Source organism: Mirounga angustirostris, unplaced genomic scaffold, assembly GCF_029215605.1.
Source record: "Mirounga angustirostris isolate CCGP_5_RB_7025 unplaced genomic scaffold, mMirAng1.0.hap1 SCAF_7, whole genome shotgun sequence".
NCBI classification, from domain to species: domain Eukaryota; kingdom Metazoa; phylum Chordata; class Mammalia; order Carnivora; family Phocidae; genus Mirounga; species Mirounga angustirostris.
The window spans coordinates 125,964,703-125,991,435 of NW_026991715.1; the positions used below are offsets into that span (position 1 = coordinate 125,964,703).

A 26,733-nucleotide genomic window follows, 5' to 3' on the forward strand; every position below is an offset into this window, starting at 1 on the left:
CTCTTCATAGTGTTGACCACTTATAAAAACTTCCACTCTGAAAGGCAGCAGTATATATATATATTTTTTTTTTTTTTTCTCTTGAGGAGTATTGTTGGTTAATGTGGATTAAGACTGCCATCCATTAATACATTCAACAGGTGTTTATTGTATACTCACTTTGCAAAATGCCCATGCTTGCAGATAGGGATACAGTGGTGAGCAAAACAGCTAGTCATTGTTTTCATGGTATTTAGAATCTAGTAGGAGAGGCAAAAATAAATAAATAAATAAATAAACTATAGCAATGAAATGCATTGAATACTCACATGGAAAGAATACACGGGAGAATATAGCAAAAGAACTTAATAAGTCGAAGGATAAATTTGAAATTAGCCAGGCATTGGGAAGAGGAAGAGTGTTTCAGGAGGAGGGATAGCCTGGGCAAAGGACCAAAGGTGTTACTGGAGCAGAGAATGGTACATACCAAGACGAGAGGCAGAGGCAGGGGTCTGACCATGATGGTTTCTGGAAGTCCTCTTGAGGAGTGTGGATTTGATCAAAAGTGCATGGGAAACCACTGAAAAATTTAAAGCAGAGGAGCAAAAAGTGCATATTAGAAAAAAGTGCCTTGTACCCCCTACTGAAATACAGAGATTCAGACAAAGGCTTATTTACAAACACTAAGGAACAGGAACCCTCAAAAGTTACCCCCAATTTGGCTACATATTCAAATAGCCACCTGTTAACATTATTTTTCATTCTGGGTAAGGGTGAAATATGAGAAAGAAAACCAAAAATTGTGTCAGCACTTTAGATTCTCTAGGATTCAGAGGTTTTCATGAGCCAGGATGATTCAGGATAGAACTCACATTTCAAAATAGCGGAGGAAATGGCTTTCTTAGTGTCTGGACCAGAAGAAGTAAAAGGAAATAGGCAAAGTGTTGACTGTGGTTATCTCTATTATGAGTGATTTTATTTTATGACTTATGTTTTTCAGTAGTCTCTGAATTTCTGTATATATTTTAAAATCTGAGGAAATATTCTTTTTAATTTAGAATATAACAAAGTTAAACTTTCCAGAATTTTCTCTTCTATTCTTTAATCATCCTTCCATCTTTGCATATCCTAAAGGTCATAGAGAGCAAGTTTTGATTCATTATTCATTATTCAGGATCCTGGGGCCCTGGAGGAGAAGTCTTGGGAGGTCAGGCTTGCACAGAGGCGATAAATTCCATTTCACCATTGATTTTTACAGCTGCTCTGTTTCTTTCAGCCTCTTCTTGCCCCAAGCAGCATTAATAATGGATTTCATGTCTTCTTCCAAATTTAATGTTCAGCTCTAGTCTGTCACTGATGCAGGCTCATGAAAGGAACACCGCTTTTCTTCTGAAATCCTGAACATCCCGAAATAGCTCAGAAAACACATTTAGAGGTGGAGAGGTGGCTGGCTGTCATCAGATGTGCAGCTTGATGGAAGGACTTGGATGATTTGGTAAAGGCCTTCCATGAGATTAGTGATGGGCTCTCTCATTTTAACAGAGAGGAAACTGAGGCCCAGAGAGGTTAAGCAACTTGACCAAAGCCATGTAGCTAGTTAGTGGCAGACCTGGGACAAGATTTACATTTTCCTATTTTTAGAATGTTGTTCTCCCTCTATCCCATTGCCTGCCCATTAATGATGTCAGCTTGGGAGAAGGTATTAGAGCAGGAGAGATGAGTGCATAGTGAGCTATCATAGCAGAGGCAAGAAGGATTGGGGAAGGGGAAGGATGGAAATCAACAGGACGGGAAAGCAGGAGGGCATGCCAACCTCAGGGCAAGGCTCAAACAATCCAGTCCAATCCAAATCAGTCTGGCAAGCTGTCTTTGATTGGTCCATCCGGCTGAGTCCTCCAAGCTGTACTCCCTGAACTGTGCCCAGCTGGCAGGATGAAAATCATTTGAAAAATATCCGGAAATTGGTACTCACCAGGGAGCATCTGTGAAAATTACTGACCGCAAATGAGCTGGCAGAGGCTAGTGACTGCCCCGTCACCCTGCCACAGCAAGTTTGTCTGAAGGGGTTCCGGAGTTATTTTTCAGATGGGCCACTCAGCTGCCATAAGCGGCTGGGCCTTGTGGACTTGTTTTGGTAGTGTTTCTCGTAATGCAGGAGATGTGTTCTTGAAGAGCTGTGAGTGGATCAGAGTTTTGTACCTGCAATTATGTTTTTCAAATGCACTCATGAAAAAATCCCATGGTGACTCTCTGAAGTGAAGGATTTTTTTCATAAATAATTTGTCATTTTGTAAATCTGGATTTCTTAGCATAGAATCTACCCAGGGTCATCAGAATGAAGAAATTCTAGGGCACTGGGACATAATCTGTATTTTTGCACATTGTTGCTGTGAATGGTAAGCAAGAAGCCGAGTTAGACCCTCTTCCTAGTAGCCTGGGGTCCTGGGAACTGGCCCACCCTGGTGGAAATTCGCCCAGACTCTGATACCAATGCCTTCATAAGAAATCAAAGCTGGAAAAACCTAGCCCAAAGTTTTAGCTCATCCTTTATTATCACAGGTTGTTTCCAACATAATTCAGTGATTTTTCTTGTCTCCTACACCCTAAAGTCCTTCTCCAAAATGCTGATGTTCTCAGCAAGATATTATGTAAATATTTTAGTTTGAGCTCTGAGTCCAGGCTCTTTGATCTCATTTGGGAATGAGATCACTGCTGACACCTACTGATTGTCTGCTATTTCCTGTGGTCTTTTCACCTGCTGGGTAGGATCAGCAGTTCACGAAAAAAGGGTGCTCTGAGTTTCAATGAAGCAGTTGAAAGAGAATAAAATGTTTGCTTACCATGTCTGTGTTCTCCTGAGAAAAAGAGCCTATAGGGTATATATAGATACATATAAGAGGAAATTTGTTACAGGAATTGGCTCACACAATTGTGGAGGCTGAGAAGTCTCACAATCTGCCCTCTGCAAACTGGAGAATCAAGAAAGACAGTGGTGTAATTCAGTCTGAGTCCAAAGGCTGGAGAACCAGGGATGCTTATGGTATAAGCCCGGGTCGGAGTCCAAAGACCCAAGAAGCAGGAGTACTGATATTCAAGGGAGAAGATGGATGTCCCAGCTCAAGCAAAGATAGCAATTTTTATTTTCCTCTGTCTTTTTGTGCTATTCAGGCCCTCAGTAGATTAGGTGATGCTTACCTTCATTGTTGAGGGCAATCTTCTTTACCAAGTGTATGGATTCAAATACCGATTTCTTCTGGAGACACTCTCATAGACACACCTGGAAATAATGTTTTACCAGCTGTCAGGGCATCTCTTAGCCCAGTCAAGTTGACATATAAAATTAGCCATTACATACTCCAAATTAAATACACAAACTGTTCTGTTCGTGAACTTCTACCCTCTTGGCCTGTCATGTGGCTTTGATCTCTTTTAAACACATGCAAGCCCTACATGCTGAAAAGGAAGAAAACAATGGTGGAAATGACCTCACTAAGAGTAAGACCCTTTCTAGAGAAGCTGACAACGTCTCGGACAGGTGACACAACAGCTCTCAGAGCAGAATTCCCAAGAATTCAGCACATGAGTTCTTCAAAGGTTTTTGTCTTGTGGGTTCCCTTCCCCTGCACTTGACCTTTCAGCCCCAGAAATACAGAGGCTCTCTGGAGAGAGGACTGAGGATCAGGGTGAAGAAAAAGAGATTTTGGGCAGGGGCGCCTGGGTGGCTCAGTTGGTTAAGCATCTGCCTTTGGCTCAGATCATGATCCCAGAGTCCTGGGATAGAGCCCCGCATTGGGCTCCCTGCTCCGTGGGAAGCCTGCTTCTCCCTCTCCCACTCCCCCTGCTGGTGTTCCCTCTCTCGCTGTCTCTCTCTCTCTCTCTGTGTCAAATAAATACAGTCTTTAAAAAAAAAGAGAGAGAGACTTGGGCAGCTAAGAAGCATGAGGGAGAACGAACAATGAGAAAGAAGATTTTAAATAGAATCCTATCTTCCATCTGTCCATCTGCTGGTACAGATGTCCACCTATATTGCCTAGGCCAGCCCTTTTAGCTATAGGATCCCACCTTTTTATTATGATTTTATATGTGATTGCTGCTAAACTCCCTTGGCAGATACCTTTGCTTTTTTCATATTATATAAATATTGACAATTCCACTTAAAAATATTCCTTATTTTTCAACAAATGGTGTTGGGAAAATTGGAAGCCACAAGCAGAAGAATGAAACTGGACCATTTCCTTACACCATACACAAAAATAGACTCAAAATGGATGAAAGACCTAAGTGTGAGACAGGAGTCCATCAAAATCCTAGAGGAGAACACAGGCAGCAACCTCTGTGACCTTGGCACAGCAACTTCTTGCTAGACACGTCTCCGAGGCAAGGGAAGCAAAGGCAAAAATGAACTATTGGGACTTCATCAAGATAAAAAGCTTTTGCACAGCAAAGGAAACAGTCAACAAAACCAAAAGAAAACCGACAGAATGGGAGAAGATATTTGCAAATGACATATCAGATAAAGGGCTAGTATCCAAAATCTATAAAGAACTTATCAAACTCAACACCCAAAGAACAAATAATCCAATCAAGAAATGGGCAGAATACATGAATAGACATTTTTCCAAAGAAGACATCCAAATGGCCAACAGACACATGAAAAAATGCTCAGAATCACTAGACATCAGGGAAATACATATCGGAACCACAATGAGATGCCACCACACCAGTCAGAATGGCTAAAATTAACAAATCAGGAAAAGACAGATGTTGGTGAGGAGGCAGAGAAAGGGAAACCCTCCTACACTGTTGGTGGGAATGCAAGCTGGTGCAGCCACTCTGGAAAACTGTATGGAGGTTCCTCAAAAAGTTGAAAATAGAGCTACCATATGACCCAGCAATTGCACTACTGGGTATTTACCCCAAAGGTACAAATGTAGGGATCCGAAGGAGCATCTGCACCCCAATGTTTATAGCAGCAATATCCACAATAACCAAACTATGGAAAGAGCCCAAATGTCCATCAACAAACGAATGGATAAGAAGATGTGGTCCATATATACAATGGAATATTACTCAGCCATCAAAAATATGAAATCTTGCCATTTGCAAAGACATGGATGGAACTAGAGGGTATTATGCTAAGCGAAATGAGTCAATCAGAGAAAGACAATTATCATACAATCTCACTCATATGTGGAATTTAAGAAATAGAAGATCATAGGGGAAGAGAGGAAAAACAAAACAAGATGAAATCAGAGAGGGAGAAATATCATAAAAAACTCTTAATCATAGGAAACAAACTGAGGGTTGCTGGAGGGGAGGGGGTTGGAAGGGATGGGGTAACTGGCTGATGGATGTGAAGGAGGGCATATGATGTAATGAGCACTGGGTATTATACAAGACTGATGAATCACTGACCTCTACCTCTGAAACTAATAATACATTATATGTTAATTAATTGAATTTAATTAAAAAGAAATTTTTAAAAAATCCCTTATTTACATGGCTGCCATCCACCAACATGGACTGTACTAAAAGGCAACTTCCATGTCACTTAGACATGGTGTTACTTTACTCTGAGGCTCCAGGCATGGGTATATATAAGAATTATTGAGTGAGGGAAGGTTCATTAAGCAGTAAGGATTCTAGGTCTCATCCTAGGAATTCTGATATAGGAGCTCTGGAATAGGCCCAGGAATCTGCATTTTTAACACAGACTTCCAGTCATTCTGATATTGGTGGTTCCTGTCAGCACTTTGAGAGAAGCTGATAAAGGTACTTCCCTTTTTTGTTGTTGTTGTTTTATTTTAAAGATTTTATTTATTTATCTAACAGAGAGCAAGCACAAGCAGAGGGAGCAGCAGAGGGAGAGGGAGAGCAGGCTCTCTGTTGAACAGGGACCCCAATGTGGGGCTCGATCCCAGGACCTTGGGATCATGACCTGAGCTAAAGGCAGATGCTTAACTGAGCCACCCAGGCACCCATAAAGATACTTTCTACAGAGCCAATTCAGAGGCATCTAGTGAGTCACCAGCCTCCCCTAGGCCTACACCCTGTGGTTACTGGCATAAGTGAGCATTTGCAGGGAATAAGCAAGAGCCAGGGAATTTCACTGCCATGTTTTGATGCATAAAATAGTGCCAGGGTCTAGCTTGTCAGAAGCCCAAGAGCCTTCTGGCTAGATAAGGCTTATACACTTCACAGCAAAGGATCCATGACTGAAAGATTAAAATAGAGCTTGCTTTCTGCTTCTTGAAGTATTTGATCATTAAATCATGGGAAGAGAATGGCTCACTGATGGAGGAGACACTGATTTTCTTCATAAACTAAGGGCTGATTTGGTGGAAAGGAGATTACAATTTTCCCATGTGGCTCCAGAAGAGAACCAGGAGTAGTGGAAGTGTAGGAAGAGTTTTGTTCAATAAAAGGAAGTTGATAATTAGGGATCTGGAAAGTAAAGTGGGTTTGTTGTGATGTAGTAAGTGCTCTACCATTTGAGAGTCATGATGAAGAAGCTGTGTTAATTCATCAACAAATTTATGTGTTCTACACTTTTTTTAAAGTAGTATAAAGTAGTGGAAAGAGTTCTGGACTTGAATCAAGCCTTGATTCAGATCCTGAATTGCTCACTTGTGTGTGAGCTTGGGAATATAATTTAACTTTCATAGGATTAATGTGATATACAAGTAAGATATGACAAGTACCTGGCACAGTGTAGGTGCTCATATGTATTTGCTCCCTGACCCCTTCTTCTGTGTCTGCCATTTTTCTAGGCATCAGGAAAACAGATGAGTAAGACCCCATGTCCTCCCTCCAGGAGCTCCCTAACTAATAGTGGGAGACACCAGAAACATAAACATGATGAGTGACATGTGAAGACTAATGGGGGCCCAGATAGGGGTTGGGCTTCCTATCAACTCAAGCTCTTAATGCTGTCATTTGAATTCTACTGGACACAGAGAGTGGTCTTCCACCTTGGAATAAGTGCTCATCACTAGGAAATGCTAAGGGGCAATGAGAAATTATGCTATAAACCAAAGGCCAAATTCCCCTTAGTATTTTGATTTTTTTGAATCCATTAATCCAGAAAACATTTTTTTGGAGCTCCTATCAGTTCTAGGTAGGGGACCATCAGCTGGGGATCTAGAGCTAATAGGCACGGTCCTTGCCTACACAAGGTTCACAGTCTATCTGTGGAGGTAGGCAGAGGTGGATAAATATACTCCACAATACCCCAATATCCAGTTCTATCAACAATGTCTTCTCCTCACTTTTCTGTATTATAGGTATGCTTATTCTTGGCCAGTTAAACTTATTTTGACCAACATGACACTCCCTTCTATAGTAACTCTGAACTTACAACAGAATTTTTTTTTTAAATTTTAATTCAAAAGTTTCATTTTTAGAACTTTAAAATACTGATATTCAAATTCTTTTGATCACATCTTTTTATTAGTAACTAATTTTTGAACTTGTATGTATATAAATTATATACAGCTACCACTCTTATTAACTAATTTCTCAAGGCACAATCTACCTTGTGGGCAAGGCAATCAATAATAACAATGTTTTTAACTCCATATATTAAATCATCTTGGTAATTTCAATTTGGGGGGGGATCCAATTCATTATCAGGTGTGATGAGATAGTAGTTTTCCCCCTTAAATTGTTCCTGAAGGGATTATATTAGGAGTAACTAGACCTCTGCCATTGTATTTGTATAGGCTTTTATGTTTACATTATTGCAAATATTATCTTTAACACACAGCTCATGTGGAAGTCCATTTTGTGAGGGCAAGGTTAGTTAAAACTGGATAATGTCATTCATGAAGCCATCTGACTGGGCACGCAAAAACTCCAAATACCTCTGCCCCAAAGCAGAGAAAGGTCAGCCCCACTGCTTTATGGAACTTCCTCACCTCTCTGAGGACATCTCACGTCCCTCCTGTGAACCCGACCACTGACATACAGACAGATGGTGATGCCTGGGAAATGCTGGTGAAGTTCATCTTTTCTCAACTTTCTGCTTTCCATCGGATCGTCTTGTATTCCCTTGAAGTGTGTATCGCCCCCTTGGAGGCCGCTCAGGCTTGACAGCCAGTTCTCCAGTCCATTCTGTTCCGGTGAACGGCCCCGCACAGTTGCCTATGCTGGACAGTAGCTCCTTTCCTTGATCAAGGGATGTTCCTAAGGCTTCTGATGTAGAAGCATTACAATGAACAACTGACAATTTGCTACAGTCTGTTCTTCATACTCTCTTTTTAGTTGCAATCCAGCATTCAGAAAACATCACCCAATATAAAAACTAGAAACAAATTTCGTAGTTTTAAAAAGATATTTTTAGAGAACTGTGTGTGTGTGTGTGTGTGTGTGTGTAGTTTGAGGGAAGAAAGTAAAAGGAGAGAAAGGATTTTTTTTCACCGCAGTTTTGGGGTCCAGTTTCATGAGAGGAAAAAGAAAAGACAAGTTTTGTACACTGATGATTAATATATTGTGAAAACATTCTTTCATAAAAAAAGAAATGCTTGCTGTTTAATTCTACACATAAGACACTAAACATTATTTTAGTGAAAGAGAGGAGTAGTTCTAATTTTTTTATCCTTCTCTACCTCCTCTAGAATGCATCTAGAACAGTCTTTCTTTTTTAATTGAAGTATGGTTGACATACAGTATTATATTAGGTTCAAGTGTACAACATAGTGATTCAGTGATTCTATACATTACACAATGCTCACCACAATAAGTATAATCACCATACAATGTTATTCCAATATTATTGACTACATTCCCTGTGCTATACTTTTCATACTTATGACTTACTTATTTTATAACTGGAAGTTTGTTCCTCTTTATCTATTTCTCCCAACACCCCCCTCCCCCGGCAACCACTAGTTTGTTCTCTGTATTTATGAGTCTGTTTCTTGTTTGTTTTGTTTTTTAGATGCCACATATAAGTGAAATCATATGGTATTTCTCTTTCTCCATCTGACTTATATCACTTAGCATAATATCCTCTAGGTCCATCCATGTTGTCACAAACGGCAAGATTTCATTCCTTTTTATGGCTAGTATTCCATCGTGTATATACACCACATCTTTATTGATTAATTTATTGATGGACACTTAGGTTTCTTCCATATCTTAGCTATTGTAAATAATGCTGCAATAAACATAGGGGTGCATATGTCTTTTTTAATTAGTGTTTTTGTTTTGTTTGAGTAAATACCCAACAGTGGAATAACTGGATCATATGATATTTCTCTTTTTAATTTTTTGAGGAATTCATACTGTTTTCATAATGGCTGCACCAATTTACATTCCCTTCCAACAGTGCATGAGGGTTCTCTTTTCTCCATACCCTTGCCAACACTTGTTATTAGAACAGGCATTCTCAATATCTTTTATGCCATAAACTGTTAGCTGTTTGGTAAAAACTATAAACACCTTCTCAAAATAGCCTGTAGAAGTATAAAATAAAATACATGGAATTTTGTAGAAAACCAATTAAATTGGAATATTCAAAAATCAAAATTTATTTATTTATTTATTTATTTATTTGACAGAGAGCAACAGCGAGTGAGGGAACACAAGCAGGGGGAGTGGGAGAGGGAGAAGCAGGCTTCCCATGGAGCAGGGAGCCTGATGCGGGGCTCGATCCCAGGGTCCTGGGATCATGACCTGGCCTGAAGGCAGACGCTTAGCGACTGAGCCACCCAGGCACCCCAAAAATCAAAATTTAAAAAGCAAATACATGAGATATTAACATACGTGCTTATTTACTAACACACTGAATAACAAGATCTTGTGGCAGGTCTATTGTCATTTCAAAGTACTGAGGAATGTCAACAATACTTCGAGACATCTGCAATAACTAGAATGTGATTGGAAAACATCTCTAATTTCTCCTGTTGACTACTCACTAATAACACCAATAGAGTTAATTGCATATATTCATATTTGAAGAAAGTTGCTAACTTTGAAATAGCAAGTAGTGGAAGTAGAGATGCAAGGTTTTCCCCATCCAGTTTCATGGTCAAGGTCAAGCTCTGAGTCCTACCAAAGGTCAAGCACTCCTCTTTAAATGAGGTTCCTGGGAACTGTCTTGCTGCCTCTCACAAGGGAAATTCTTGGGAGTGTAATGGTTGCATGCTTTCCAGAAGGTGTCAGGCTTGCATTTCTGAAGACTGAAATCCAGTTTCTGCTATAATTTCCCCAAATAAGCAAGTTTCCTGACTCAACTTTTAAGGCAGATAATCCACCAAGCTGAGTCATTGAAAATTAGGCAAAAAAAAAAAAAAAAAAAATAGTGCTGATTTCAAAAGAAACAAAGAGCTTCAAGGAAACAAATTCTACAGGGACTAACAAAGTGCTGTCTGAATTAAGAAATTTTATGGCAAAAAAAAAAAAATCTGAGGAAAGAATTGCTTTCCTATCTTTTCAGTACGAAGACAGGATTTATGTTGTCAGCAAGGATCAGACACTGAAATTTTTGAAAATACATCACAGTCGACTTTCGGTTGAAGCTGTATAATTTATATCCTCACAGAGGAGTCCATAAAGAGGAGGATTATAGAACAGAAGAGATACTGAAAATCCAGCCTCTAAACAGAGGCTTCTGGGCACAAAGCAGGGATTAGGTTATAGTTCTTCCTTTCATCTGAGTTGTACCCTTAGAATTCTTCAAACTCTCCAAGAAAACAAAGAATTTATTGGAAATTGAGTGCACTGAGTAAAAGATGTTTCCTAGAGAAGTCATTGTTCACATAAGGACTGTTAAGGGCTTCTAACACATCTAACACATATATGTTTAATTATTTAGTGGGGATTTTCTTGCATTAATGATTAATGGATAAATTCTGACTATGTTCATTGAATTTGGGGGAATTCTCTTTCCCTCTGATATCTGAGAAAGATATAATTTCTCATTGACCATCATTAGAAAATAGCCCTTGTAATAGTCCACATTATTTCCCCCAATTGTTTGTCCTCCCTAGAAAGGACTAATGTCAAGCTTGGCCAAGTGACTTCCTTTTGTTAATGAAATATAAGCAGATATGATATATGTCAGGTCCAAGTAGAAGTTTTAATAGCCACTGAGTGGTTCCACCATCTTTTTTTTTTTTTTTTCTCTCTTTCTTCTGCCTCAAGAATGACATGTGCTAGGTGGGAACTGCTCCAAAGCTGGTATTGCAGAGGAAAAAGACATGGGGGAAAGAGTGTCAGGCTACTGTGGCTGAAGTAATGTGAGTAAGAAAAAAGCTTTTATTACTTCAAGCCATTGATACTTGGAGGTTGGTTGTTACATAGCCAAACTCAATGAAAGCTGATTAACCCAAACTCTGGTTCTTAAATTTTCCATTTTCTCCCCACCCCGGTTTAAATAGTTATTGATCTATAAACAAAATAAAATAAGTTTACTATGGATGCTTCTATTTAATGACCACTCCTGAAATAATTGAGAAAGAAGACAAAATCTTATCTTTTCTATCTTTAATCCTCCTTCTCCTCCCCCTCTTCCTCCCCTCCTTCTTCCTCCTGCTTCTGCTTCTTGTCTTCAACTAAATCTCATTTGTCAGTACCTGCTGGCTATGGAATCTTTCTAGATTCTTGCCAAGAAAACATAACTATTGTATTTGGGCTAAGTTGCTAGTTCCCAGGAAAAGCTCTGGGTCTCTTGGACTGGTCAATCATGACTTTGTTCTTTCTTCTGATGGGAAAAGTATGGAATCTAAAGATAAACTTGTCCATAAAGAGACAAAGTTAAATTGACCATGTGTCATGGATATTGAGGCAGCTCCTAATTCAAATATCTCATCTCACTAACGCAGTGGTATACATAAGGACCAATATTTTGCCTCTAAAAATAGTTATCTTAAGAGAATGCATGATTTTACTTACATAAAGTTCAAAATAGGCAAAACCAAACTACATTCTTAGGTCAGGACAGTGTTTATCTTTTGGGAGAGAAATGAAATGGCAGTTGGGAAGGGGCAAGAGAAATGGAATGGCAATTGGAAATGGCAATTGGGAAGGGGCTTTGAGGTCGAAGTGTTCTGTCTCTTGTTCTTGATGCACAGATCAGTGTTTGCTTTATGATCATTTATTTATGTTTTATGTGTTTTTCTCTCTATATGTGGTACTTCACAATAAAAAAGTTTAAAAAATGTAGTTGTTGTAGCCATAGCCTACTTAAAACACATATGAAATTAAAAGCTTGAGAATTAACAAACTCTAACTTAGAAGGCCCACTTTGTAGTGTAACTATGAAAAACATTCTCTCCATTCATTGTGCCTTTTCTGGGCTAGGAACCAAGTGCAGTTCAATTTAGCACTCTTTTCCTCCCTATATTGAATGGTTTTTTGTTTTGTTTTGTTTTGTTTTGTTTTTGTTGTTTTTTTTTTTTTGTAGCTTATCAGGAGGAAAAGACATTAATTAGGTAATTCTACAAATAGGTAATTATATGCTACAACAGGTAATTCTATGTTGTACAACTGAGTCATTATATAAGTAATAAACTACACTGCATTTAGTACTCTGAGGAAGTACAAAATGCTGGGAATATGAAGCTTTATCTCTGCCATGCTGTTATCAGCCAATAGAGGAAACACTGTATCAGATACAGCTCTCCAATCTAGAAGAGAAAAGCAAGCAATAATAAATTAGCTCAGTAGGTAACAATTTCAGAGAGGAAGCCAATGATGCCACAATAAGAAAACGCAAAAAGTACAGATACTTCACTTGCGCCTAGCTGCTCCTGCCTATTGCTATCAGAAGTCATCCAACTCTGGACAGAATCACTGACTCCTCAGGGCTCACTTTGATCTTCTTTGATCTTCTTACATCTCTCTTTTCACACAAACCTCTTTATTTTACTTTTTTTTTAAAGATTTTATTTATTTATTTGATAGAGAGAGACACAGCAAGAGAGGGAACACAAGCAGGGGGAGTGGGAGAGGGAGAAGCAGGCTTCCCGCCGAGCAGGGAGCCCAATGTGGGGCTCGATCCCAGGACCCTGGGATCATGACCTGAGCCAAAGGCAGATGCTTAATGACTGAGCCACCCAGGCGCTCCGACACAAGCCTCTTTAAACACAGCTTCAGACACATTCCCAGAGCCTTCAGCAGTGACATATTCCTCTCTACAACTCAGAACCTGAGAGTTGATCCTCAGATTTGTTCCTTGGTATGAACTCAACCACCTCTGAGCTTTATGGCCAGATGACAAGGCTTCTGGAATTCTATGACTGAGAGAGCTAGGCCTTGGGGGCTCTGAGGTCAGGGGAGAGAATGAAAATAAAGAGCATAGAGGGAGCTAGATTCTGCTTCTCACCTCCCCAAAACACCTAAGGACACATTTCTGAAATTCTTCTCCCCACCAGCCAAAAGTTAAAAAAAAAAAAAAAGGAAAAGAACAGTCAGACCTTGATCTTAAATGAATTCCACTGGGCCCATGATAGCCCATAAGGAAACTATATTTGCCAGACTCCCTTGCAGTTAGATAGCCTTGGGGCTAAATTCTGGCCAATAGGATGAGAATGGTACAGATGCAACTCCTAATCCCTATCCTCTTCCTTCTGTCCTGCTGACTGGAATGTGGGTGCAGGGGCAGACCAACTGGGCTCAGACATAGGGAACATCCTATGGACAGCAGAACAGCAAGACAAAAGGATCCAGGTGTTTGATAACTTGGCAGAGCAGAGCTGCTTTACCAGCTCTGACTTTAATATGAGAAAAATACATTCGTATCTTGTTTCAGCTCTTGTTATTTTCAGTCTTTGAAAGGAGAAGCCAAGTCTGTATCGCAAATGTGGCAGAGGCCTTGTGGCCCAGTGGTTCTCCAAAGAAGAGGTGTAATTTTTTTTCCCCTGAGAAACATTCGGCAATGTCGGGAGACATTTTTGGCTGTCACATTTGTGGGCGTGGGGAGGAGGTTGCGGCTGACATGTAGCGCGTAGAGGCCAGGGATGCTGCTAACCACCCTACAATGCATAAGAAAGTATTATGCAGGGCGCCTGGGTGGCTCAGATGGTTGAGCGTCTGCCTTCGGCTCAGGTCATGATCCCAGGGTCCTGGGATTGAGTCCCACATTGGGCTCCCAGCTCAGCGGGGAGCCTGCTTCTCCCTCTGACCCTCTCCCCTCTCATACTGTTTCTCTCTCCCTTGCTCTCTAAAAAATAAATAAAATCTTTTAAAAAAAAAAAGAAAGTATTATGCAGCCCAAATATCAATGTGCCAAGGTTGATAATCCACAAAGCACTTCAATTAGTGGTGAAGGGAATCTAAGACACAGGTTGAGTGACTTGGCATCACACAAGTTTGTTATTGGGCTAGGGCAGCTGCCTAGTCCTCTTGATGCTCAGCCCCCTGCTTTTTTATTTTTAACTGTAACTATACCATTTCACCACCCCAAAACCCAGATCCACTTTATTCTCTGTCTTCCCTGCTTATTTAAGGGGAGAATAAAAAAGGAGACACAGAGTGTAAAGCAAAAGTCACACCCTTTTCTACCTAGAGTCAACAATGTTTTATCCCAAGCTTTGAGTGAACAACTCTTTGGTGTAGGTCCTTAGACTGGATGCCAGTTTTAAATCTAGGTGGGAAATCAAGGCATATGTAAAAAGAAAGGCCAGGCAAAGCAATGCGGCACATGACCATGCACAAAGAGGGGCCCCTGCAATGTGTGGGTGGAGATAGGGAGAGGGCATCATGGTGGGCTGTGGTGGGCAGTGTTGGTGACAAAGCCAGGTCTCCCAGCCCTATAGACTTTCATCTGGATGTGACCGGTTTGGGACATCACAATCCTCACCCAGGTTGTAAAATTATTTCTGCCCAGCCCCTGGGCCCAGACTCCTTCCCTAGGAGTTGATAAAAGACATTTGTTATGGTGGACTGCTCAGCACCCCTCTTCTCCCTTCTTATGGTGCAGCATTGTGCTTTTCCTTTGCAAAACTGCTCTGCCCCCATTCTATATGATTCTGGCAGGGATTCCAATTCCAGCACTCTACTGGGTATCTTCTAGTTGTCTCTCCAGATCCTCTCTCCACTCTGTGTGTCTGTGTCCCAGAAGCCTACCGACTGTAGCTTAGGCTGAGATAATGCTTCTAAGGCCCCTATGACAAAAAGTGTCCCTGCCCTGCTTATCCACAGTCCCCCTCAGATGCAAGAGCTAACCTGATAGATGTCCTCACTGAAGTGATGAGAGCTTCCCTGGGGAGCAGAAAAAAACAAAACAAAACAAAAACAAAATACACCCAAGTTGAAAATCTACATTCAAATTATGCCTGCTTTTTTTTTTTTTTTTTTAAGATTTTATTTATTTGACAGAAGGAGACACAGCGAGAGAGGGAATCCAAGCAGGGGGAGTGGGAGAGGGAGAAGCAGGCTTCCCGCAGAGCAGGGAGCCCGATGTGGGGCTCGATCCCAGGACCTGGGATCATGACCTGAGCCGAAGGCAGACGCTTAATGACTGAGCCACCCAGGCACCCCTATTTTTGGTATATCCTTAATGATGTATAAATATACAATCTGTATTAACACAGGTAGATTTTTAAAAGCTATTTTCATGGCTCTCAAGTCTAATTTCTGACTTTTAAAATATTCCAATGTTATATGGTCTCATGAATATCTTTTTTTTTTTTTAAAGATTTTATTTATTTATTTGACAGAGAGAGACAGCGAGAGAGGGAATGCAAGCAGGGGGAGTGGGAGAGGGAGAAGCAGGCTTCCCGCTGAGCTGGGAGCCCAATGCGGGGCTCGATCCCAGGACCCCGGGATCATGACCTGAGCCGAAGGCAGCCGCTTAACGACTGAGCCACCCAGGCACCCCTGCTTTTTTTTTTTTTTTTTTCTTTTATTGAGTCACTTAACCTCTCTGAGCTTCATTTTTTTTTCCTCTGGAAAATTGAGATAATGTTAGCTGCAGGAAATGGGTCTAGAATGGGTGGGACTGAAGTACCTGGGTGGTAGTGGTGGTGAAGGGAGGTCTGAAATCGTCTTGGAAAGGTTAATATGCAGGTCCCCTGACAATTCCAGACCACAGGCATTTCCTGTCATCCTGGGGATGTGCCTGATGTGATTTAGGAAGGCATGGAGTCTGGCAGTGACAGGCAGAGTCTGGAGCACTCACCCAGGGCCCTTCTTATTCAGAGGCAGCTTGTCCTGCCACGTGCCTCTCGCCCTGGGATGTGCTCACATTCTGAATGTGCTTCCTGAGAGCGCCCCTTGTTGTGATCCTGCGAAGTTGGCCCTGAGAAGGCTCCCTTGCCCTCCACCAGGAGGGCTTCCCATCTCCCCTTCAACTGCAGGGAGTCATGTTACAAGGGCAGTGGAGCTTTGAGAGGCAGAAGGAGCCCAGTGACCGCCCGACTTAATCATTTGCGGTGTCATAAATAACCCTGATGACCCAGTGCCTGTGGTGTCACTTTTAGGAAGTCATTGGTTGGTTTCAAGCTTGCCCTTTCTAGCCAATAAAGGCAAATCTTTCTGTGCACAGCACCAATTCTATGAACTGGTGCTAGACTGCATTGTGTCCCTTCAAAATTCGTATGATGAGTTCCTAACCCCAATGTGATGGTATTTGGAGATGGGGCCTTTGGGAGAAAATTAGGTCTAGATGAGGTCATAAAGGTAGGGCCTTCATGGTGAGTTTAGTACCCTTATAAGGAGAGATACCAGAGAGCTTGGGTGCTCCCTCCTCCCCTTCCCTTCCACCCTCTTCCCTCCTTCTCTCTCTCTCTCTCCACACACACCCCCCCCCCCCCCACACACAGGAAAAGCCATATGAACACACAGTAAATGGCAGACATCTGCAAGCCAACAGGAGGGCTCCCACTAGAACCCATTCATGCTGGCACCATAAATTCAGACTTTTAGCCTCTAGAACTGTGAAAAAATAAATTTCTGTGTTTTTTTTTTAAAGACTGAGTGAAAGGACCCAGAGGATGTTTCATGTAATACTTGCCCAGAGAGAAAAGCAGAAATTCTGTGGACACTATAAGAAATTCCCCCAAAGATCAAGACAGTGGCACGAGCAGGGCAAGCAGGCATCTTCCTGCCTCTTCCTTTGTCACTCTTTCTCCCTTTAGCCACATTTCTCTACAGTTCTACCTCAGATGGATCCCATGTTAGCCCCGACATACGAGCCCCTCACAGCTTCGGGATGTGTCAGTCATCTACTCTCAGCTGCTCCCACATGCCTGCAATTTAGCTGTTAATCCTCCCCTGGCTCCTAGAAGAAACGGAGACGCTCAAGGAGACATAACAATTCTCTTCATCCACACTTACTTTGATATTTAAGTTCTGCAATGTTTGTTTTAGCGGTGCTGCTTCACAAATAGGATTTCAGTGTGCCATATTGGTATTCCTATTTCCCAAACGTGACTCCCGGAGGAAAGCGGTCTTGCTATTTCTTAACTACAGACCATGACCACAGTGGGTAACCACTCTATTTCTATCTTTTATGGGGTTGGCCATACATTGTTAGTCCTAAGGCCGGACTTTGTGATTAGCTTTGAGACTTCGGGAACATTGCTTCTTTTCTCTGTGCCTCATTGTCATCATCTACAATAAAAAAGGGGAGGGGGTTGATTCGAATGTTGCTTTTTATGTCCCTTTCTGCTCTAAGGGATTGAGTTTCTATCATTCTTCATAAAACGTCAAATGTCCTGGATTTGTATTCTCTTTGTTTCCACGAGTCAGTAAGTATTTTATTGTATTTTTCTAAATAACTATTTCATTAACAAGTATCATTAATAATGTCTTTGCAATGGGAATATTAATAGATCAGATAGTGGGAGTAAGGCCATGTACCACAGGACATTGGTTATACAATAAAGAAGCCAGGAGAGAGCTCTCTGGTGACTCCAGAAGGCAGGAAGACAAAGAAAGCTGGAAGGAAAACAGAACATGACACAGCATTGCGAAGGGTTTATGAAGAAAAAGACACACACACACACACACACACGTGGAAACAGCTCTTCTCCATGTATAACCCTTTCCACAGCCAACAAAACAAGCAGTGGAAATTTCCAGCATGACAGACAAGCAGGTCCCAGTCATTAACTCTCTGCTTCCTGAACTTTTGCAAGGCTTCATGGTATTTGTAGGCTACCTCTGACCTTTGCTTTAGAAATTGTAAATTTTCCATGTCCTTTGTCAGCTGAGTGCTCTTTCTTTGTTAAATGATGGAAAACTTCCTAATATTTAAGTTCAATTGTTTGTTTCTTATTGAGACTCTACTGAGCTATATGGACGGATTTAAAAAATAACATTTTAAGAACACTAATGGATAGTAACAAATAGCAAATAAAAACATGTGCCCTGTGGCTCTCAGTATTGGTGTCAGTTTCGAAATGAGAATGTTTATTTTTGAACCAATGAATAGACTTGGATAAAACATGCACAATTATTATTCATCCTGCTTCCCCAGTGGGAAATGAAGGCTCGCTGAGATTTCATTGATGGCTTTTTTATTTCCCTCTTCCCAAGCAAATAGCAGCTTGGGAGTGGAAGTGCTCTGAGCATTGGTTCAAAGAGCTTCTGACTTCAGCTGCTACTGTCAAAGCCTTAGGACCAGAAATGGGTGAAACTGACAGTTGCCCCAGTACAAACTACTAAAAATAGTAATGATTGAATACTTCCTGTCTGCCAGGTACTGTTCTAAGTCCTTTATAAAGTAGATATATTATTCTCAACCTTGTTTTACATTTGAAGAGACCAGTTTAGAGAAGTCAAGCAGCTTGCTTGAGATCTTGTAGCTAGTAAGTGCAGAATCTGGATTGATTTCAGGTCATGCTAAATCTGGAGATTGAATTTTTAACCTCCTGCTGTACTATCTACTTGGAAAGCTCTTTTTTTTTTTTTTTTTGATCTATCAAGTATGAGATTTTCAGCACTACCCCTGTCCTCCCACACCCCTAATACTATTCAATTGGGCTATGAATGAGGGTTAAAGCAAACAAACAATTCAATTCTGTTTAATAAATGTGTCTTGAAATCCTACAATATTTAAGGCACCATGCTAAGCTATGCCATGGAGACTACAGAGATAAATAACCAAAGTCACAAAATTTATAGTCTGATGATAGGGGGAAAACATTCCAACTTATAATTATAGTTGGAATGACAGGTATAAGCAGAATGTGATTGTATGATAGAACCAGCAGTAAGGGGTTGAGGAGAGCAAGACATACCTTTACATGGGAAGTCTGGGTTGCTTTCAGGGGATTCTTGCACTGGATTTTAAAGGATGGGTGGGACTTCAAACATTAGGATTGCATAGAGAGGGGATTCCAAGGAGGAGAAGCAGCAGGAACAAATGCAGTGGGACACAGCTAGGTCCCTGAGCTTACAGTTGGGTTATCCTGAGTAGGTCAATGAGGCAGTAACCTACAAAACTATACGGTAGGCTGGTAGAGCCCATCCATGAGAGGAAAGCAATGGTTAGGCAGTAAAATGCCAGGCTGCTGGAGTTAGGAGGATCTATGAAACTCTCAAATAAAGGTACCCTCAGAAGGGTGGGGCTCAGGGCAGAGTCCCCTCTTCCCACCCAGAGCCATAGCAGTCTATGAATACCACCCCTGTCTGTGGTGGGCAAAACCACAGAGCCGACCTAGGTGGTAAATCACCTTGGTCCCCAGCATTGCACAGACCGACCCAGGGGCAAACAGGCCACTGGTGGGCAGGACACACCTGTCCGGTATATACTAGGTACACCTGGTTTGGTGTACTGCTGGCAGCTTTTTTGATTGGCCCAGCCTTAGAGATATTGATTTTTATAAAACATTTAAAAGGAGAGGTCCCGTAATGACTGAGCCACCCAGGCGCCCCTGTTGAATCACAGACCCGTACCTCTGAAACAAATAATACATTATATGTTAAAAAAGAAGGAGGAGAAGAAGAAGATAACAGGAAGGGAAAAATGAAGGGGGGGAATCAGAGGGGGAGACGAACCATGAGAGACTATGGACTCTGAGAAACAAACTGAGGGTTCTAGAGGGGAGGGGGTGGGGGATGGGTTAGCCTGGTGATGGGTATTAAGGAGGGCACGTATTGCAATGAGCACTGGGTGTTATACGCAAACAATGAATCATGGAACAGTACATCAAAAACTAATGATGTAATGATGTATGGTGACTAACATAACATAATTAAAAAAAAATCTTAAAAAAAAAAAGGAGAGGTCCCTTTTAAGGTGATCACAATATCCTGAAGCAAAGGAACCTTATATAGTTAAATTTTTTTTATTATTTGTAGTTTTTTGTATATATTTATGCTCAATTTACCGTTCGTAAACTGCTTATAGTTAATTCCATTAATGCATAGTTTGCTTTTTGAAATAATTTTTCTTGATGTCTTTATAGAGTCCCAAATTAAAGAATCTCTTGAGTGGAAGAAATGGAATTGTATTTTCTCATATGTTCTTTTAAAAGGTCTGGGATAATTCATAAGAACATAACAAAAGCAGTTAGCTGATGGGTTTTGGGGAAGGGTTGATGCAGAGAGGAAAAACCATGGAGATGACAGAGAACAGGGTTGACTTTTCACTGATTATCTTTTATATTTGTTCTTGTTTAACTCATGTGAATGTAATATCTCTGACAAAAATAACCAAATAAACCAATAAAAGAACTTCAGATAACCCTATATTTTTGAAAATGCATAGACTATCTCTGGAAGGAGGACACCAAAGAAACTGATCACAAAAGTCATCTCCAGGGAGAACAGAGTGGCCAGGGGCAGGAAAAGGAAGGAGGCTTACTCTACTTCCTCACCTGTGAATACTGTGACATGGACCTTCGCAGAACCTGTTCCTCATACTGGAAATGCTTCTTGGCCTAAAGAAATAGTGTCTCCTTGGAATGGCTAATGCCTAAACTCTCATAATTTGAGTTTCACTTAGTTTAGAAATGGTTTCCTTCTGGTTTTTCTAGGAAGAATCACAGCTTTGGTGACCATTTCCAGCCTAGCAAACATGTCAATGTCATAGTGGAAAAGTTCCAAGGAAAACAGAACTAAAACAAGAAATCCCTCCATCCTCCCCCTTTAAAAATTTTTTTTTCTGAAGCATAACAATTTTATGTCTTTAAAATTTCTTGCAAATTAATTATTAGATGTTCCACTGTTTAACAGGTACTTTTTCCCAACATCCCATACTTTCTTCTCTATCTGGATTCATTTTTTTTCAATCCAATAGGAAAAAAAGAATGATGGTAAATTTTCATAAGCAAAACATTTGGCTGATTAGTTACTAAAGTATGGCCATTTTTTAACCTCTAACATTTCATGCGGTGTTAGCAGCTGTGCAGTTGATTCTTGAATGTTTTTCTTTTTCTTTTTCACATTTCCATCAGGCAGAGGAAAATGATCTTCCAGAAACTCACCCAAGGTAATCAAGAGTTTCTCCTTATATTCTTTTATATCATGCATTTTAGTTTTCAGCTCATCAAAGATTCTTGATTCAGAAAATGTCACAACCTGATGTTTCAATTCACTGTGTAGTACATTAAGAGATTGCAGTATCTGTTGTTGTTCATCCAACCACTGTTGCTCCCTTTCCAAGTCTTCCTTTAGCTTTTCATTCTTTGACTGAATAGTAGAGAGCACCAATTCAAGATCATGTCTCAGTTTTTGGAACTCTTCTTTACCTAATGTTACAAGAACTTCTTCATTCAGTGGAATTATTCCAGGACTTTCTTTCTGCCATTGATTGAGTTCAGCAGTCAAACATTTCACTTGCATAATTAATAATGACAGCTGAGCATTTGAATCAGTGAGTGTCTCAGTTCCAACAAGTGATAATTTTTTCTGACATTCTTCCACATCTTTCCACATTTCTTCACATTCTTTAATAAGTTCTTCTTCAGCATTTGTAACATCTTCCATGTCTGTAGTACTGTTTGGATCTAGATCTTGCTAATTCACTGACATGTGCCTTGTAATAATTAGCCTTATAAGAAAAAAAGCTGTGTGACCTTGGGCAAGTCACTTAAACTGTCTGTGCCTGAGTTTCCTTATCACCACAGTGCCACGGACTTCAGGTCTTCTCCGCTGGGCGTAAACAAGGCTTCCTGGCCTAGGACGTTTGCACGCGCTGCTTGCTGATTGGATCTGCCTAAAAAAAATTTTTTTTTCTGGGAGAAGAAGAAAAGAAAAAGTCTTAGAAAGGGGTTGCATTATATTCTTTTGTCTTTCAATTTTCCAGGTTTCTCCCAACCCCCACGTGAACATCTCCAAGTATTCGTGTGAAATAGTTTATTAGATCCTTTTCAGGATAGGGTTTAAAGCAGTATGGAAGGAATAGAGGTCACCAGACTCTGGGGAGGGGAAGGGGCCCTTCTGAGATACAACGTGTGAAAAGGGGAGGGATTTACCTTGGGTCAAATCAACTGTACTGTTCTGAGAACAGTGTTTAACTAGAAAACAAGTGTACTCACTTCTTTGGGCAATAATGCAGGAAAAACCTGTGGGTGTTGCAGGGTGAGAGGGCAGTTGGGTGAAGGGGGAGCTGTTCTTATTGGCAGGTGGGGAATGCTGCTGTAAACAAGCCCCTGGTCCAGGAGGAAGGAAGTGTCTATCAGAGAGTTAGTAATGATCCAAGTTGCCCAGGAACATCCTTGCGCGTGAGATGAAGTTCACATTACCTTAAATATCTAAGAATATACATTTTTCTCAAATACTAGATGGTCTTATTCTTTTGTCCAGTAACTAAAGAATGTAGCTAAAAATTGTGAATTCCTCTAAAGGCTCGGATTTCCTAACTGGCAAAGGAATGCATACCTTCAACAAAATATGCTGGGTTTCTCTTTGAGGGACTTAAATTTACACAAGGGAATGATAAGGGGGAAATGTAAAAAAAACAAGCCTAGATTGAGTGATCTGACATATTTTTTTTTTTGGATTGCAAAGTTTAATAGCTTGAAAAACAATTTCTAACTTCAGTTTTGTGAGTAGGCATGGTTTTGTGATTTCTCTCTCTATGGCTGAAGCAATATGAAAATGCAGTTTTCATCTGGTCACTGATCCTGATCAGGGAGCTCTAAAGGTTCTCTATTTCCTACTAGATCAAACTCACTGCCCTTCCTTGCTTGCAGTGTTTTCTGCAATATGGTCCTGAATTTACTCAGCCTCACTTCCATGACGCCACAGCAAGCCACCCCTGCTCTATTTAGTTTTGGTTTCTTCACAGTCTCCAGACAACATACTTTCTCCCATCTCCCACTCACATCCTCCTCTTGCTTGCTGACCTGTTCACTTCCTTCCTTCAAGAACCGAGCCAAATTCAAATTTCCATGAAGATGGTCTTAAGTGGCAAAGCCTTTGTCTCTCTTCTGAATAGCACATGGCTTATGCAGCTATGGGACTAAGCCATGTCTACTTCTAGGCTTAGTCCCATGGCTAAGTCTAAGCCATGTCTACTTATGGGACTAAGCCATGTCTACTTCTAGGATTCTGACATGTCTGTGTTGACAGGTGAATAGGTCTATTTGCATGAAATGAAAAGATACTGCCCAAGACAACAGGGCTGGAGCCTCCTGGTAAAGACACATCCAAGTTAGAGCCAAGGTGGGCAGACAAGGTTGGCCAAACCTTTGGCTTCAGAGGGAAGAAGCAATGCTGGGTACTTCATAGCGTTTGTCATTCACATTTTCTTCTGCCCCCATGCCACCTTCATTGGGATTCCATTAATAGAGTGTGAAATGAATGGTGAAGAGAGGCATTCAGGTGAAGTTTCTCACTTGAATCCCAGTGCTGTGGCATTCTGAGAACTCAAGGCCATCCTATCAATTCCTTAGGGAGATGATCGTACCTGGTGAAAGTTGGCAGTGCCCATAAGGAAGGGTTGCCAGATAAAATACTGGGTGCCCTATTAAATGTGAATTTCAGGGGTGTCTGGGTGGCTGATTTGGTTAAGTGTCCGACTCTTGATTTCCGCTCAGGTCATAGTCTCAGGGTGATGAGATCGATGCCCCTGTCGGGCTCCACACTCAGCAGGGAGTCTGCTCTCTCTCTTCCTCTCCCCCTGACCCTCCCCCTCACTAATGCTCAATAAATAAATAAATAAATAAATAAATAAATAAAATCTTGAAAAAATGTGAATTTGAGATAAGCAAGAAATAGCTTTTTAGTATATCTCATGTAACATTTGGGGCATATTTATACTAAAAATTATTTGTTGTTTATCAAATTCAATTTTAACTGGTTGTCCTGTATTTTCATTGGTAAATGTAGCAACCCTACTAAGAGGGACAGTGGTGCCTGAAAAAGGGTAAAATGTCCACTGGGGTTCAATAGAATCTAGAGGAAGGAATCCAGATATGATAACTAGGCAGTTGGCCTGCTTCTCTTTCTGAATAAAAAGACAAAGCACTGAGAAGAGAAAGCCTCTTGACCTTTCCACTTGCTTCATGTCTTTGAATTACTCATGATGCCTGGAGTGATGACAGCCATCTAGAGGTCATGGGCTATAAGTAGGAGGATGAAAAGCCAAGATACCATGGACAGTGAAGCAAAAGTTTGCAAAGAGCTTGGGTCTTTTAAGACATTGTTGAGCTTCATCCAAGGAGGTTCAACCTTCCCTGAGACAACTTTGGGTTGGATCCATACTTGAATAACATTCAAATTCTATTAGAAAGAAAGAAGGAGGAAATGGATGCTGGGTAGGTTAGCAACAATGTCACTAACAATGTAACCAGCAACCACGTGGATAGTCCTTCTGTAGACATTGTTTCTTTAGGCCTTGATTACTGACCAAAGAACACTAGGATTTTAAATATAGGTACAGAAATTAGAAGTCTAGGAAGAAAAAGAAGATAGGAAGTATATGCAATAAATGTGCTGGTATTCCCTTTTCCTCATTTTTTGTGTTTAATAGACTACCAATGTGGTTGAATGTCAAGCATAGCTGACATGGTTAAAAAAATTAAATGATTAACTTATTCCCTATAAGATCCCTGCTCATATATTCTTCCTTCATCCACACAGGGCCACTTGATCCCCTATCACCATCACTCCCATCTCCTCTTATATGTACATCCCTACCTCAGTCACTGGAAAATATCTTTTCAGTAGTCAGGGAGAATTTAAGGACCCATAGCAGACTCAATAGCCCAAGTGTAGTCAACTTTGCTACTTATCAGTCATTCTCTGAACTCATACTAAGCTTCGTGTCTGACCGCCTACCTCTAGATTTCTGAGAGTTGTGAAACATTCGTGTTTTTGTTGCTTAAGACACTGTCAAGTGTTCTATTACCTGCAGACAGAAGCATCCCTAGCTGATAGAGAAGCTGCCAAGTTCTTGTTCATGAGCGTAAGTGAGACACCCTTTATCAACTTTCAGAAATGTTCAGGGGAAGCTTTCCAGGAAAGTAGAGTCCTAAATTATCAGGTAATGGAGAGAGCCAAACAAATATGGGTTACACTTGGCATCTCTATCGAAAAGTTGATACTGGATCTGAGTGAGCATCAAACCTCCACGAGGACTTCAGCTCCTGAGAGCCCAGAGACTTTCCTTTTTATTCCCATCCCTCAACTGCATGACTCAATACACATTTATTAATTGACTAATTAAAGAATTTAATTGATTTATGGAGGATTTCCAACTTAATCTAAACCTGGAAGGGAGGATTTGAAAGGTGGTGTGGAGAAAGAATACTGTGGGTTAGGAGATATAAGAACAGAGGTCCTGGAACTGGTCATTAGCACAGCATGTTTGGTGCCTAAGGATTAGATTCCCTGAAAAGGATTAGTAAGAGTTTTATGTTACTGCTGGATACATTGCTAGGTATTTGGGGCTGGTGCAATAGATCACTAGGAACCTAGGAATCACGAGGACTAGTGGAGAAATGCAAGGACAGAGATATCTTAGGGAAGTTCATTAGTCAGAAGCCCATAAGACCTATTAAAAGAAAGACATTGGTAACTAGAAAGGCAGTTAGGGGGTTCTTAAAGTGATTGAGGAATGGATTATAGTGGTGATAAGGAAGCAGGTGGGAAAAAAGTGAATCCTAGTAAGAACTGACAGAAGGCAAGAGAAAAAAAAATGCTAACATTTACTTGGTGCCTACTTCATACCAAGCATTTCACATACACTGCCCCATTTAGTGAGCTATATTATTATACTCTCCATCCATTGGGGGGGGGGGCGCAATCTGTAAACATGTAACAATTTTACAGAGGGACAATAGTTCTAATAGAAGTGTATATGAGAAAGCTATTTGAGTATCTAGGAAAGAGGCATGGACCTAACGAATGTCTTGAAAGATGCATGAAAATTTGACAGAAAAGTCTGAGGAGAACATTCCAGACAGATGGATGGTATGTGCATAGCCATATCTTTGGCAAAATCTTTGCATGGGGTGTCTTCTGGAGAATTCATTAGTACCAAGGAGTTTCTCTGAGATATTTGACTGAGATATTTGCAGGTCAGGGCAGAGGGGCTTTTTGGGACCCTTAAATAATACCTGTCAATTTGGCATCTTAGAAAAACTATAGCTATAGCCAGTAGTGGAAACATCTCCAGAGATTTCTGCTGGAAATAATGCTCCATGATGTGATGATGCAAGAAGGTGGGAAAGTACTGAAGTTCTTCCATGTCCTTCATCTCTCCACCCTTCCCAGGATTCTCCAGGGCCACCTGCCTTTCCCCATGACCCCCAACCCAACCTGTTTTCCTATCCATGCTAGGGGCTACACATATTCTGAGCACAAAGAGCTAGGCAGCATCCTCTATGTCCCTCATCTATTTGCTCTTGGGGCTGA

General features: G+C 40.8%; 2 protein-coding genes across 8 annotated transcripts in view; one reads left to right on the forward strand and one right to left on the reverse strand.

Annotated features, from left to right (window-relative positions):
- Positions 1-26,733, forward strand: part of RANBP3L (RAN binding protein 3 like) — a 291,046-nt gene that overhangs the window by 149,802 nt on the left and 114,511 nt on the right. The window lies entirely within an intron of this gene.
- LOC123853783 (centromere protein K-like) lies at positions 21,217-22,024 on the reverse strand. Its single transcript, XM_064595621.1, has one exon. The coding sequence runs from the start codon at positions 21,856-21,858 to the stop codon at positions 21,217-21,219; it is 642 nt and encodes a 213-aa protein (XP_064451691.1). The 5' UTR covers positions 21,859-22,024.